Source organism: Phodopus roborovskii, unplaced genomic scaffold (assembly GCF_943737965.1).
Source record: "Phodopus roborovskii unplaced genomic scaffold, PHOROB, whole genome shotgun sequence".
Lineage (NCBI taxonomy): Eukaryota > Metazoa > Chordata > Mammalia > Rodentia > Cricetidae > Phodopus > Phodopus roborovskii.
The window spans coordinates 7,878,355-7,895,000 of NW_026126625.1; the positions used below are offsets into that span (position 1 = coordinate 7,878,355).

The following is a 16,646-nucleotide window of genomic DNA, read 5'->3' on the forward strand; positions in this document are numbered from 1 at the left end:
AGGGAAAGAATAAGGTCACGTTCATCAAATCAAAGCAACCCAAAACTCAACAGTGTTAGAAGTCCATGCTTGATGTCTGGGACCCACATTGAGGCTCTGGGGGGCCGGAGAGCTCACTGTCCTTATTAGGCCTGTCCTCCAAAGCCCCATGTCACAGGCTCCAGCAGGCTACCATCCATTGATGTCCTTGGAGGTTGTCTTATGCTATTGACATCTCCCAAATGCTGGGGTCTCCTGCTGCAGCTGAAGTTGCACCTTCCCATGGCCTCTCCTCAGGCATCAAGCTATTCTACACAATGCCAAGCCACAGAGTCTTATTTTCAAATCAGGTTCACCTGAGTGACTCTTATGTAGTCTGGTCCACCTGCCAGCATGAGACTCAGCCTCTGCCCCTGTAGACTACAGCCTCTGTGTGCTGACCTTGACACGATACATCTCAGAGAATTTTGATTCATTGATGCTGGCCTCTTCTCAATCAAAACTGAATCTCTAGCCCCAGCTGACGGCTGTGGATTGTCCCAACAAAGCAAACGTTTTACTTCAGTGGTTCAGATCGATTGTTAATCACAGATGACTCCTCAACTGCAGGTGACCAGACGCCAGATTGTTAATTCAAATGAATGGCCTTGATGGAGCATTTAAGGGATTCTCAGACTTCTGCCATTTCAAATTCAGGCTCCATCATCTGCTTTTCTCTCAACTTTTCTTCTGTTCCAGTCTCCCACACCAGGCTCTCAGCAACCAACAGCTTTCTAGCTCAAAGTTCAAAGGCCATCATTGTCCTCCCCAAAACATGAGTGATACCTCATGGCTTGGCACAAGTTTCTATCTCAGTTAGGACTTGTATTGCTGTGATAAAACACCACAACTAAAAACAAGTTGGAAAGACAAGGGTTTCTTGGGGCTTACAGTTCCACACATCATAGTTCAACCTTGAGGGAAGTCAAACACGGAAGAACTTGGCTGCAGGAGCTGATGCAAAGGCCATGGAGGAGTGCTGTTTACTGGCTTGCTCATCATGGCTTTCTCAGCCTGATTTCTTCTAGAATCCAGGACCACCAGCCCAGAAGTGGCACCACCCACAGTGAGCTGGGTCTTCTGGTATCAGTCATCAACTAAGAAAATGAACTGCATGCGTGCTTACAGGCCAGTACTATGGAGGCATTTCTCCATTAAGATTCCTTCTTCCCACATGACCCTAGCTTATGTCAAGTCAACTAAAAAGTAGGCAACACAATGAACACCGCTGACTAGATGTTTGCCTGCAATTGATTCTTTTTGCTGGAGGCCTTGTGTCTTTTAACCCCTGAGTTGTGTTGTATTGCAGATGTAGTAATTGTCCTTTCACTTGTTCACCCTGTTGCAAGGGACATTTGCATTGTTTTTGGGTTTTAGCTGTTTTGAACAATGCTGTCTGTGTAAGAGTTTCTGCTGGTGAATTCCTAAGAGGGTATTTGTTGAGTCACATGGTGTAGCAATTTGCAGATTTGTATATTCATCTTCAGTAAATGCTGCCATACTGTTTCCCAAAGCCGTTGAGACAATGTGTGATCTTACCAGTGACACACAAGTGTTCCAGCTGCTCTGATGAAACACTTGTACTGACATTCATGTTTTAAAAGGATCTTAGCCATTCTGACAGTAATGTAGTGGCGCGATGTGATTTTTGTTTTTTTCTGTGATAATAACATTTCCTTATGCCTATTGGCCATTTGGGTATTGTCTTAGAGTACCCAGCTGTTGTAACAAAAATATCACAGGGCGGGCGATTTAAACAGACATCAGTTTCTGAGTTCTGTGCACTGTGGAGGCCATAGTAAAGGCATGTGAAGTGTGTCTGCCCAGGGGGTGCCTCATGGTTCACAGATGGCCAGCTCCCTGTGTGCTCCTGTGTTTGGAGAGAAGAGGGTTTTCTGGGGTTTCCCTGATAGATGAATACCAATCCTAGAGGTTTTTAACAATTAGAACCTCACCCTGACCCAATCACCCCCAAGACCCCACCTCCTAAGTTGACCTCATTGGACCACAGTGATTTGGTATATACATTTTGAGGAGACACACCTCTTTCCCATCCCCCTTTACTACCATATCCCATTACACACCCCCAAGCTCCATTGTTTTGTGTCTTGATGGCTGTGAAAGAGTGAAAATCTTTGCCTAGATTGTTAGCCTTTAGCAGTGTCTTTGTGCTTGTTTCTTTAAGACTTGCCTCTGAGCCAGGGAGGACGAATTACAAGCACCCAGAGGAAAGGGAACAGCCTGTCAGGGTCATTTCTTTATGCTTTTCCGTTTTCCCAGAAATTTGGCCTCTTAGATCCTGGTTTCCTTGGTTACAGTGTGCTCTGTAACTTCAGGAGGGAGGGAGATGGCTGCTCATTCTAGGCTGGAGCTTTCTGCTCCCACTTTCTGTCCTGTGTTATAAGACAGGAACCCCCCCCATAATGAAATAATGGGGCACAGTCCCCTCCCCCGCCATTTCTTTCCTTCCATTCTTAGCCCCTCAGCCTCTGCCGCTCCATGCCTGCACAGATAGCTGTAAGATGACAGTCTGAAGAGCTCATACACCCTTTTTGCTCATCCTCCCCTGCTGTTGATGAGTTGAATTTTGCCATATATTCTGAGCTGATGGAAGCAGCGCATGACATCTAAATGTCGGAGAGAAAAGACAGGGGAACTAGTAGAGAAGAGAGTGCACCCTGGGGGAGGCTGGCTTTCCAGACACTGCCCAGGAGTTTCATCTTTACATTAGATGACAAACACCGTCAAGTCCATGCAACATGTCCCATGAATGTCTGAAAGTGCCCATTTAAAAGCCCCTGAATGTGTTTTTCATGTCTTTTTTAAGTTTATGTAGCCTAGAGATTTTTCCCAGACCTTCTCTCCACAGAGCTCTGGTTTCAGACACACATTGGAAAACACACTATGCAGGAACAATTTCAAAAACCCCTACATAGAAATTCGGCTGTTTTTTTTTTTTTTTTTTTTTTTTTTTTAATGAAAAAGCAGGGGCTGGAGAGTTCAATAGTTAAAAGTACATACTGCTTTTACAGAGGACCTGCGTTCAGAACCGTCCCCCCCCCCCCCCGTGCCCCGGCCTTCAAAATAAAAATAAATCTCTTTTCTAAAATGAAAGAGATGGAGAAGTCCAGACTTTTAAAAAAAACATATTATGTGCAGAGGGAGTCCAAGGCTGTGATAATATTACCATTAATCCCCGATGCACGTAGATGGAAACCCCTACACATGAGCTTTGGTTTGCAGGGATGCCTCTTTCACAGCTTGTCACTGCTGTGGGTTCATTTTCCTAGTTCTGATATGACTGGAGCTGCCAAGTTGGAGCTGGACAGGGTTCCTTCCATGTGATGATGGCCTGATCCTCCTGAAGTCAGTCGAGTTGGCACATTTACAGTGTTTGTCTAGCCAGCCCAAGTCAGATGCATGGTTTGTGGTAGGGACTCGGAAGAAGCTGGAATTCTAACACTGTCCCTTAACAGCTTTCTACATACGGTGCCTGCCCCTCTTCATCTCTTGGATTACCCTGTCCCTCTGCCTCTTCTCCAAGGATCTTTTTCCCTTGACTGGAATTCTGGAATTCAGATCCGTTCCTACACTTACCTGCTTAAACTCTTCACTGCTCGTGGTTAGGAGTGGCAAATGACTTAACCTGCCTGTGTACTCTGTCCCCATGTGTGACCTGCCCCCATGTGTGATCTGCCTGTGTGTCCTGCCCACCTGCCCACCTGGCCATCTGACCTTTCTTATTTGGGGTTAGTCTTTAGTATGGTCACTCTTTAATAGTGCTGTTTGACTATACTTCGGTCTTCCAGAAATGCTACTTCCTCTCTGGTGAAGTACATATAGCCTTCTAGGCTCTTTTCTGGGAATTTCCTAATTATCATTGGCTTCAGTCCATCTGGTTTCTAGTAGCAGTTTCTACATATCTCTGCCATAGACGTGTGGTAGCTCAGCGGGTTATGTGGCTATCTATGCCTTGATCATGTTTCTAACATACTATATTGGTACCTTTTTGGCAGACTATCTAACTTGTACAATTAGAAACATTAGGTTGTAGTACTGTAGTTTTGTTGATTTTGGTTGAAATGATACTGTTTGTTTAAAGTAGTAAGTTGAAGAACTTTTCTGTTTAAAGGTTATCTGTTGTCCTTTAAACATGGCTTTTGCTGCATTCCACAGGTTTTGAATTATCATCTATGGATCTAGTTATGTATGTATATATGCATCTGTCAGCCTATCTGCATATCTGTCTGTCTATTCAATCTATCACCTAGGGCTCACTATGTAGTTCTGACTGGTCTGAAACTCACAGTAAATACCCTGTCTCTGCTTACTGAGTGCTAGAATTAAAGGCATCTCCAGGCCTGACCTGATGTATAAAATTTGATTGGGGTTGTGCGTGTGTGTGTGTGTGTGTGTGTACACATTTGCACACGTGTGCAAAGGCCAAAGGTTTATGTCAGGTGCCTCTCCTTATTCCCCTCCATCATTGAGCCTGGGGCTTTCTAGTTCTGACTGGCTGGACAGCAAGCCCAGAGTCCCTTTGGCCTCCCCAGTGCTGCATCACAGGCACTCATTATTTTGCGTGGCTTTCTACAGGTGCTTACACATCATTGACTTTCATGTGCATGCTGGGATTCAAACTCAGGTCTTCATGCTCTACAACATGCCTCCCTAAGCAATCTCCTTAGTCCCCAGAATTCTAAACTTTGTCCATATATGTCTATTTTTATTGTAGATTCCTACTCTACTTATATTGCACAACACACACACACACACACACACACACACACACACACGCTCACCACCAACACACAAAACCCAAACCAAATACCCATATACCCATATTCTCTAAGATATTGATTGTGACTTGGGCATGATCATTTTTTGTCATGCTCTGTCTGTACTCCTGAAGAATACACATTCTTAAAATTTGTTGGTTGAAAGAGTACATACATATATGCATATTAGGTCAGTGTTAATTTGAATATTCAAGGCATGCATCATGTATATAAATTATGCTGTTGGTAGCTACAGTATCTATCATTATGATTGAGTTTTATGGATTGCTTCTTTTATTGTCAGTCTGAGATGTCTGTCAGTGCTTTGCTCAGGAAGACATTTGCTGTCTGATATCATTAAAAGCTTTATATGGGTTAGTAATTTCCTAGTGTATATATTTTTTTATTTTTAATATTTGTTTTGCCTTAGATGTGACTTTAGAAATTTTTCGTGACTGGGTTTTAAGAATCCACCCAGTTGAGCTGTTCTGTCGGTAGCTCAGCAGTAGAGCACTTGCCTGGTGTGCACAAGGTCCTGGGTTTACTATTACTTGATCCTTTAATATAGTGATCTTAATCATCACCCTTGATTGGCCTATTGTGATTCACTGTAACTATCTTATTCTGTGGTTTCTATTAGCCATTCCTTTGCTTCCCTCCTTTTCTTAATTTCCTCTGGCTTGAAATAACATTAGATCCTCACCCACATGTTGGTAAGGACACTGCATTACAGTACACACAGCATTACAGTGCACACAGCTTTGTGCTTTTATTGAACTATTAATTATAGACTGAGATGTTTCTTGTGGTAGTCTGAAAGAAAATGGCCCCATAGGCTCATAGGGAGTGGCACTATTAGGAGGTATGGCCATGTTGGAGTAGGTGTGGTGGTGTTGGAGGAAGTATGTCACTGGAGGTGGGCTTTGAGGTCTCAGAAGCTCAAGCCAAGCCCAGTGTGGCTTTCTCTTCCTGCTGCCTGCCAATATGGATATATAACTCTCAGCTGCTTCTCCGGTACCATGCCTGCCTGACTGCCACCATGCTTCTTGCCATAATGATAATGGACTAAGCCTTGGAACTGTAAGCCAGCCCTGTTTGGATGTTGCAGTGGTCAAGGTGTCTCTTCACAGCAATTGAAACCCTAACTAAGACACTTCTTAAACATCATTTTGCCTTTGACTAAAGTTACGGCCATGCCTTACCTAGTGACTACATGGGCTTTGGCATGGTTAACCTACCTGCAGCTCTGCCCATGTTTACCTCTTGATCCCTTGGGGTTTGCATGACACAGACATTAGGTTTTGCTTGGTTCTTTTCAGTGGATACTTTGTCATAAGACTGTCCACTTCCACCTTCGCCTGTTTCTTGTATGCCACACTTTCCCTCTTGGCTTTGTTTATTTCCTTGAAATAGCATTTTAGCTTTATCTTCTAGTAGAGACCAGGGTGGCCTGGATGTTTTTATTTTGTTCTCATTTTAAAGAGACTTGAAGTTCTAGATTTTCATTGTTTTGAGATCTTTGACACCCATCCTCCATGCTTTCCTGCAGCTGCCTTGGTGGAGGAGAAATTTGGTGTCCACATATTGCCGCCATTGGTTGTCTGCACCCCCACTGGCCCCAAGCCATGGTAGTCTTGGAAGTTTTATTTTTGAGATCTTGATATCTATTAATATTCATCTTTCTAAGTAACCTAAGTATATTCTCAAAACTCAATATTTCTATCTTTAATAGAAAACAAAAAACAAACAAAAAACAACTATTTTTAAAATTCTGATTTTCTTTTCTTTTTTACTGGGGTGCCTTTCATCTTGGAGCCTTTAATGCTTCTCTGCTCTGTCTTGACTAGCTCATATTTTATTAGAAAATAAAATGCTTTGTCTTTTTTTTCTCTCCATAATTCTCTTAAATCCCATCCAGTTGACTAGTTCTGCTGACTCTGCCCAGTCTGGTGTTTACCTGTGCTTGGTTAGTTTTTGTCAAAGCCTCCTCATCTGGAAAGGGGATCTCTACTGAGAAAATACCTCCATTAAATTGGCCTGGAGGTAAATCTGTGGGCATTTTCTTGATTGACTGGCACAGGAGAGTTCTGCCCACTGTAGCTGGTGCCACCCCCAGGGTCCTGAGTTGAAAGTAGGTCGAGCATGCCAAATGGAGCAAGCTAGTAAGCAGTGACCCTCCATGATGCGCTTCAGGGCTTTCCTCCAGGGTTCCTCCATGAGTTCCTGCCCCGGCTTCCTGGATGAGCTGACTCTAAGTGACAAGTTGAAATCCGTCTGGTTCTCCCTGAGTTGCTCTTGGTCACGGTGTCACAGCAATGGAACCCTGACCTGACCTAGCCAATCCTGTTTATTGAGACTTTCATGACCAGACTTTATTTTGTTGTTGTTTTTAAGAGCTCTAACTTTTAAAACTAGGTCTTTAAAGTTTTGTCATTTTGGGCGATTGTTTTTTGTTAATTGAAAATTTCCCTCAACGATTTTGGCTGTGGCTTAAACATACCTTAAAGGTCTTGTCACCTTGTTCACAAAGCTCTTTTTGTAAGCCATGACTTTGTGCTATATTGTATACTCTTTCTGGCTCTCTTTCTTGGTGTTATTTTTTAGATTTAGATCTAAAGTGTTGGAGAAGTGTCCTTTGCCCTTTAAAGCCCTCTGTGTGGTAGATAGCTGGCAAATTCCCAAGATCCTCACACAGAACTTTGGCTTCTTTCCTGTGGCAGTGTAGAGGGTGTCTGATCTGACCCACAGAGGCAGGATGCTTGCCAGTCAGGGCAGCAGCAGATACTGGCTTGCATCTGAATTCCTTTCCCACACCCCTTTTCTTTCTATCTCTAGACCACAGGCAGAGTCTGAGGCCATGCTCACTGCCACTCTGGGGCACACTCTTACATCCCTTTTCATCCAACAGGAGCCAGAGTCCCTCCTGCCGTCTCTTCCCCTGTGTGTGGATAGCCTGCACTCACCATGTTATGTTTGAGTTCTTTGTCAGGACTAGGAAAAGATTTCTTCTGATTCTAATCATTGCTTTTTATTTCTGATTTTGTTTTTTATCTTTAAGGTATCATTTGTGTTTATTCAGAACACAGGGAATGAATTAAATTGGAATTTATATAGTCACCTTCACTACAAATGATGCTTGCTTAAATATCAATATTTAGAGCCCAGGAGGGTTTCCCTACAGTGAGACCAGATGACCTCTAGGGGTCCTACCCATCTTTAGAATGTATATATTGGGGTGTATTTGTCATGATGCTCAGCACATGGCAGGTGCTGAATGCGCATGACTGTTCAGTGATGGAGTATTGTTATGGTTTATCGGTTTCTTTTCTGTTCCTGGGACATGGCATCATGTCCAAGGTAACTTGTGGAAGGAAGGGTTTATTTGACTTATGGTTCTGGAGAGACAATAACAGCAGGGGAGGATTGGCAGCAGGTGGCTGGAGCAAGAGATCGCATCCTCAGCTGTAAATGTGGGGTGGAGGGAGTCATGTGAAGGAAGTGTGACGCTATGACCTATCAAAGCCCCAGTCATAATTGCCCCAGCAAGGCTGTACCACCTCCCCAGACAGCACCACCAACCCGGAACTGAGTGTTCACTTACCCAAGCCTGTGGGGGGATTTCTCATTCAGTGGTCAAGTGACTTAAATATCTAATGTCATGTATGTAGTCCCACTTAATATCTCCAAATAGCTAAATATCCTGGGAGAGTTCAGGTAAAGCACAAATTGTTACAACTCCAACCTGTGACTCCTGCTGAAAACAAAACCAGCCATTATCTCTTTCCAGATAAGAAAAGAATGGAAAGCACATTCATTTCTGGTCTCCAAGGTAGAAATACTCTTTTCTGTATGCCCACCATGCTTTCTGAAGACAGCCCATGTAACCCAACCAATGAGAGCATTCAGGTGCCAGCCTTGGTGCTTTCTCAGGGTCCAGGCTATGGGCTTACAGCAGGCGGGGAGGGTTTTCCCAAAAGGAGTCTGAGGGCGAGAGGGAAATGAACTGGCTCACACCTGCATCCTCTCGCGACTCTTTATTCTTCAAGAAAATGTTCTTCCCAAGAAGTTCCCTCTCTGAAGACCTGAGAATTTCTTCTTGTAAAAATTCTCCTGAGGTCCTCCCCTATCTCACAGGGTTCCTAAGTTTTAAACCCACAGGCATATTTAACAACTCTCTGACAACAGAGTATGCATATCTCCCAGAGCCAGGTAGGATTTGAGCAAAGCAGGTGCCTCATGTCTCTCCCCTGGACATGACTTGCAACTGATTACTAATTAAGGGGGCTTCTCAGTGCTCTGTCAAAGGGAAAAACTAAGGCTATGTATTGTGAGATCCAGAGGCTGCAGCTCTTACTGCTGAAGCCCCAATGAGAAAATATTCCTTTCTCTGGGGCCTATTTGAGAATACAAAGTACCCAGTATATATTCTATATACGGTCAAATTCCTAGTAACAAATATTCTGGAGTTGGTACCTAGAATATTAGTTGCTACTTCTGTAGTAAATGATAAAGGCTCGCAGCAACAACCAATGAGAACTAGTGGAGGAGGTTTCGGGCCTGACTCTCAACACTAAGTGGGTTTCTAATGGATATTATAAGATCAGGATTTGTACATGGAATCCTCTAGTTCCAACAGTGAAGGAAATTGTAGATAGCCATGCCAGTCATCTTTGACTGCATCAGACAGTCACCCCAGACAAAGTGTGACAGTCCACGATGACTCTGCTCCCCCATGTGGTCTTTCGTTCTCCTACAGGCTGGCCCAGGCCTTGATCACTGTAGTTCGTGGAATGACCAGAAGTGTCTGTACAACAGGTTTATTGCTAGAAAGCAGTGGTTCTCAGCCTTCCTAACACTGTGGCTCTTTATGTTGTAGTGACCTCAACCATAAAATTATTTTCATTGCTATTTCCTAACTATAATTTTGCTAGTCATGAATTAAAATGTAAATATCTGAAATGCAGGATAGATGTCTGATATTTGACCCTTGTGGGGGTCATAACCCATGGGTTGAGAACGGCTGCTAGAGTATCTGAAGCCCATGTTCAGTTGTCACACAGCACAGCTTACCCAAAACAAATGGAGGTACAATGGGAGGCCCTATTTCATGATGGACAGAGCTACGAAGCATAGCAGCCATTTTTGCAGTCTCCCATGGCAGCAAGCCCTGAGGCCAGAGATTGTATGACTCTCATTAGAGACTCAGGATATTACCTGCAGAGTTAAGAACTAATACCTGCGGTGATTTTGCTCCTCACTGTTGCTGTAGAGCATAGTCACATGTATTCTTTTGGGAGTTCACATCTCATAGTAAGGTAGTAAGGGTTGGGATGAGGAGGTCAGATCTCTGTTCTCAGCCTGAAAGAGAACTCCTGTCAAGTGGATCCTCTTGAGGAACATCCCAAGCTTAGTGGTTTAAAATAACACTGTTGGGGGTGTGGCCAGCTGAGGAGACTCTCCTTGTGTGTTCCCTCAGCTGTGGGTCAGCTAGGTGGCTGTGATACTGGAGAATGAGTGGCCATCTGTGATCAGGCGGTATGTGTGTGTGTGTGTGTGCGTGTGTGTGTGCGCGCGCGTGCACGTGCGTGCGTGTGTCCACCTGTGTGTGCCACAGTGCACATGTACAAGTCTGGGAACAACTTAGTGGAGTTGGTTCTCTCCTTTGACCTTTACATGGGCTCTGGGTCTGCCTGGAAAGCACCCTTACCATCCTGTTGGCCCCTGATAGTTTCCAGAAAGGACCTAGTTTAAAATGAGAACAGAACCAAGATAATCCCACGATTTTTTGTTTTACTAATTTTAGTGAAAGAAGTATAAAGAATCTTTATACAGTGAAAGCATTTGTGTTTTTCCCCCCAGCTGTTTAGTGAAAAGATAAGTGGTGCCGAAGGAACGAAGCTAGATGATATATTTCTGGACATGGAAAAGGTAAGGCTATTTGAACTTGTAAATGGTTAGAAATGAGATTCCTTGCCATGCAAGAACACCTCCTACTGTAAGGAATATTACCTGAATGGAAAGACAGTGTTCAAATAGAAGCATGGTATGCACAATCTGCGAGGCAGAACCTCCATGCTTTCCAGCTCTTTAGGCCCTGACTTGAACCTCATCCAGTTTGCACATGGTGAGGAAGGAAATGGGATGTGACTAACTGGTTCCCTCTAGTGGTCTGAAGTCAGAATGCACAATTGTGCTCCTATGTCTTGGGGAGTCAATTATTTCTGGGATAAGACTTTTTCAATAGATGGCAACTTATTAGTCATTTGGGAATTGAGGATGCTGTTCCCATCTGTTTCAGCAGCTACCCAGAAAATACTTTTCTGCCACTAGAGCCGACAGGGTGAACCATGATAAGCTATTTTATCTTTTTGTAACTGCGAGGCTTTCGGAATCATATATGTAGATAAAATAATTTAGAAGAGCATTGCTGGCTTGGCATGTCAATGATGGAATGTAACATACCAACAGAGGGCTGCAGAATCCATCCTGTGTCATGTCCCCTGGTTACCTGCTTGGAGAGTAGCTGCAGTACATCGGAGCTGGGTCCACTGCCCAGCTTCTTCCCCTTTGTCTTGGGGCCTTTGAGCAGAGCCTTGTTCTAATAATTAGACTCCCCAGACCAGAGAGAGAGGCCTGGGGATGGCTGGCAGTGCAGGTGTGGGGAGCCCAGCTCCAGGCTGTGGCCTGGCAGGGGAGCTGCCTTCCAGGAGGTCCCCTGTTTTCTCCTCAAGAGGACTATGATTTCTAGAATTGTTAAGACTCCTAAGGAGAAAAGCTTATTTGGTGTTTGACTTTGAAAATGAATTAATTTCTGCAAATTGAAAACCATATCAACATTTCAACATCATACCTGATGTTGACTATTAAAATTCCCTAATATATAAAGGTAGGACGTATATCTTCTTTACCATCAAGATTATTAAATTCGGATGATCAATGTTATCCGGCTTTTAGAGTCATGGCCTGGGCTCTAGCAGCCCTGACAAGCTAGGCCCGGATTTGTGTCTTCAACAAGCCAGCTGGAGACCAGTAACAGTGAAAAGCAGGGGACCGTGGTTTATTCAGTGCAGCCACACCTGCACTGAGAAGAGAAATACACTAAGAGGCCCGTGTGAAACAAGGTCCTAATTCAGTAGTGTAGGAGGCAGTGCTGGTCAGGGTGTGGCCCCACCTTTGACCTTCTCTCTGCTTCCTCTTTTCTGCAAGGTGGATCTTAAGCTGTCAGGATGGTGTGAAACCAGTGCCTGGAGAAGGGTTCTCCTTTGCAGGGTACCGGGGCTTCCCTGGCTCCTGCTCGGTAACATAGCATCCTGGGAAATGGCAGTACCTTGATAACTGGTGGGGGATAGAGCAGAAGTCTTCTTTTAATGTTTTCACCCTCCTGGGCAGCTGCAGCTCTAACTGATAGACTAGGACCCCTCCTGTTTACTCCTGTGGTTTTTCTTTTCTCTTCCAAAAACCACAGGCAGTGCCATGTGGGTGCTGAGAATGAAGCCCAGGTCTTCTGGAAGAGCAGTCAGTGTTCTGAACTGCTGAGCCACCTCTCCTGCCCCTAGATGCTGTCTTCTTAATTTAACTGATGACCATTGCCCACGGTACCTCAGCCCCTGTGTTGGGCTGTGCCTGGGGAGTGAGTGTGGCACAGGCCTGGTTGTCCCAGATTTAATCACCTGGAAAACACACTCTACAACACACAGTCCTCTCCAACACACTTATGTCTCTACCTGCCTCTGTTTTTCCTGGGTTTTGTCAAAGATATTTGTATAACATTTTGTTAGTGTTCACATACCCTCCTACGCACATATCCCCAGACATTCTACGAGGGCCATTTGTTTTTGTTTTTAAATTTCATGAGGTTGTTTTTCAATTTTCCTTTTGCCAACATGTTCAGTAATGTGTGTAGGATTTCCTTATTTGTTTCCCCTTTTGACTAAAGAGTTTTCCTTTGCACATGTGTTTCACAGTGTATCCCACCAGATTATATATTTTTAAAAAATTATTTATAGTGATAATTCTGAGCTTTATGGATGCTGACCTTTTGTAGTTTTTTCTTCATTGTTTTCCACTTTTTGTAAACTTTATGTACTGTGTCTGTCACTAGTCTGAAAATTTTATGTGTCACAGTTTGACCTTTTATTGTTGATTGTGGGCTCTCAGCTCAAGTTTAGACTTGTAATCATTCTGAGACATTCTTTATCAGTTACTACATTTATAGTTTTTGGTCCATATTTTAATCCTATATGTAGTATAAATTATAAATCTTTCTTATCAACTGTTTTAGGTAGGGTTACTGTTGCTGCAGTGAAACACCATGACTAAAAAGCTGGTTGGGGAGGGAAGGGTTTATATGGCTTACACTTCCACATCCCTGTTCATCACTCAAACAGGGCAAGAACCTGGAGGCGGGAGCCTATGTAGGGGCCACAGAAGAGGGAGGAGTGCTGCCTTCTGGCTTGTCCTTTTTCATTATAGATCTGCATAAGACTGACCACTAACAACCACGCACACAGCACAGTCAGTACTAGGCTTTAATCCAAAACTCTTCAATTTAGCCTCAAGCACACACTTTGGACAAAGGCAAAAAGCGGCCAATATTTCACAAGAATGATTTCTAGGCCACTTCCTTACATTCTTCCCCCCGAAGGCTCTTGAGCCAGGCTTCCACAGTTCAAATCACCCTCAGCACCACTGTCTTCCATGTTCCTACTGAAGCCCTGCTTAAAATGGATAATAGTGACAGCCGCTGGTGGCACACACCTTTAAATTCCAGCACTTGGGAGGCTAGGGTAGATGGATCTCTGAGTTCGAGGCCAGCCTGATCTACAAAGTTAGTTCCAGGACAGTCAGGACTGTTATACAGAGAAACCCTATCTCAAAGCAACAACAACAAAAAACCCAAAACAAACAAAAATGTTCAAACACTTTTTAATCCAAAATCCCAAAGTATTTCATATTCCTCCAAACAAAAGCATGGTCAGGCCTTTCACAGCAATACCCCAATCCCTGGTACCAGCTTTTGTCTTAGTGTTCCATTGTTGTGAAGAGGCACTATGAGCACAGCAACTCTTATAAAGGGAAACATTTAGTTTGGAGTTGGCTTACAGTTTCAGATATTTAGCTCATTGTTGTCACGGTGGGAAGCAAGGTAGTACACAGGCGTTCATGGTGCTGGAGAGGTAGCTGAGAGTTAGGTATTCAAATCTGCAGGCAGCAGGAAGAGAGGCAGACACTTGGCTTGGCTTGAGCATTTGAAACACTAAAGTGTCCCCCTCCCACCCCCAGTGACAAACTTCCTCCAACAAGTCCACACCCACTCCAACAGGGCCAGACCTCCTAATCCCTGTCAAGTAGCTCCACTCCCTAAAGACTAAGCATTCAAATACGTGAGCCTATGGGGCCATTCTTACTCAGGCCACCACATGAATGTACCATTTTTTGACCAAAAATTGATAATTGTGATAAGATTTGATGTGCTAATTTGTGGGAAGGCTTACATCTTTCTGTATTTTTCCTGGTAGGAAAGTGGATTTTTAAATAGTCCATGTTCTTATAAGATTTATCCCTTTTTTGGACGCAGTTTTTGTATTACTCTTGTGAATGGTGTCTCCTTTTCCTTTATTTATTTATTTTTTTGTGGGTTATTGATGGTCTAGAATAAAATGAATGGACTCTGTATCGTGGTCTTTCTGGATTGTCTATTAATTTTATGTTAATTAGTAACCAGCAATGCAGGAATGGCAGGACAGTGTCAGTCTTAATATGTCAGAGAAAACTCTGATGTTAACATCTTATTGGACATGTGGTTGTGTCTAGATATACTAACAATGGTGGCTGTCTTACTATCACCAGGGTAGCTTCCAACAGATTATGTTATTATCAATATATATCATTTTATATGATACTTTATTTAAGCATGGTTATTCAAGTTCACTCTGTAGGCTCAAGTGGAGTCTTAACATTGAGAGATCTCCAAGTGTCTCTATTCAAGTAGAGTCATAATGTATGGAATATTTTTAATTCTTAGTCATATTCACTTTAACATTATAAAGAAAAGGAAATCAAGTGTTCTCCAATATCACCGAGAAGAGGCGATTTCTCCAAGTCACAGCAGAGCAGAGATGATCACCTCTCCCAAAGATAATGAAAACAACCCTGTTAAAATTGCCAAGAAGGGCCGGAGAGATGGCTCAGTAGTTAAGAGCAAGCACTACACATTGGCTGCTCTTCCAGAGGACCTAGGATCAATTCCCAGCATGCACATGGCAGCTCACAACTGTTTAAGTCCAGTTCCAGGGGATCCAACACCTTCACACAGGCATACATATAGGCAAAACATCAATGTACATGAAATAGAAATAGAAATCTCCAAAGTGGTGTTAGAAGTTAAATGACTGGAAGTGCTTGTTGGATCTGTAACTTTGGGAGTTTTAGATTCACTAACTTCTGTTTTGTCTTGTTCTACAGAAAGTAGATATTACCAGTAAGGCTGTTGCAGAAATCCTTTCAAGAGCCACAGAGTATCTCCAGCCTAATCCAGGTAATGTCAGAGCACGTCTTGAAACATTCCCTTGACATTTGTGTTCGCGGTCTGGTTTCTTGACCCCCAACTCTTTTGCATGAGGCTGACACAATTTGGAAGCAATGCCTGTGCCCAAATAATGAAATTCAGTTGTGGAGTCTCCAAGGACACAATGTGGCTATAGTGAGTCCTAGTTGATGGGGACAACAGGCATTTGGATGAGCTTTGGTACACATGGTTAGGATGGAGTGTTGGTCTAAGTACAGGCATCCCTCAGTGGACATCATCTCTGGTATTCTGTATTCTTCAGAAACCCACTGCATGCTTTAAAAATGTTTTATGAGTTACCTTTCCTTAATTAACAAGGCCTCTATCTTGTTCTTAAAGGCCTATGTATTCTGAAAGGGTCTCACTGTGACCCCAATGCTGAAGTTGAGTTATAATTATGTGACCAGTGGTGGGAGCAGTGTGGAAAATAAGAGCATCAGCTTCTACACAGGCCTTTATCTCCAGGTCCTAGACAATGTTTGCCACGCACTGATGAGAGCCAGCAGAGGACACCCAAGCCTTGCACACTTCCTCTTAGGATTTGCTGTGGCAGTCACTTTGAGTCTGTTAGCCATAGGAATCAGAAGAGATGCACCCACACTCTGAACATCTAAGAGCGTACACTCAATCAGATTATCCAGGGAGAATGGTGTATGCAAAGGGGCTTTAAAGTCCCAAGATGGTAATAGCCCCCAAATTCCCAGTGATGTGTACTTTGTCCAGCCCCATCAGGGGCTACAGTAAGAGTTCCTTTCTGATGTTTTAGCCTAAAAAATTCCATAGGCATTGTCCCTTCTAGGTTAGAATACAAAGTCAGGCAGATTCCACACTTCAAGAGCTGACACTGGAATAGAATAGTGAGCACATGGCTATCATGGCAAGTGTCCTCTGGGAGAGACCACTGGTAATGATGAAGATGAGGATGGATGCACCAGAAGCCTCTAATCCCATCTGATGGGCCTTACCCCATACACACCACATCTGCTCTGACAGTGGGGAAAGGGAAACCAGTGTGATTCTATATTTCAACAATATGGTCAAACTTGAGAAGTACTTGTCTAAGATTACATTAAATATAAATGTCCTAGATGCCAGAGCTGGTACCTTGGATCCTTAGCTTGGTGTTCAGCTCATAGTCTCCATTTCCCATAGGTGCCATTTTGTCTAACGGGTGAACTGCCGTCCATCGAATACACAGTAGGGATTCCTGCTGTACTTTACTTGACTGTCAAGTACCTGAAGTCTTCTTACAGTGTCTCTTTCCTGGCACCACTCCAGGATAT

General features: G+C 43.5%; 1 protein-coding gene across 3 annotated transcripts in view; it reads left to right on the forward strand.

Moving 5' to 3' along the window:
• The window catches only part of Sh3gl3 (SH3 domain containing GRB2 like 3, endophilin A3), a 120,035-nt gene that overhangs the window by 65,399 nt on the left and 37,990 nt on the right, over nucleotides 1-16,646 (forward strand). For all 3 annotated transcript variants that reach the window (XM_051206603.1, XM_051206605.1, XM_051206604.1), the window contains exons 2-3: nucleotides 10,656-10,724; nucleotides 15,261-15,333. In XM_051206603.1, coding sequence (XP_051062560.1) covers nucleotides 10,656-10,724; nucleotides 15,261-15,333 — 142 coding nt within the window. The remainder of the gene's footprint in view (nucleotides 1-10,655; nucleotides 10,725-15,260; nucleotides 15,334-16,646) is intronic.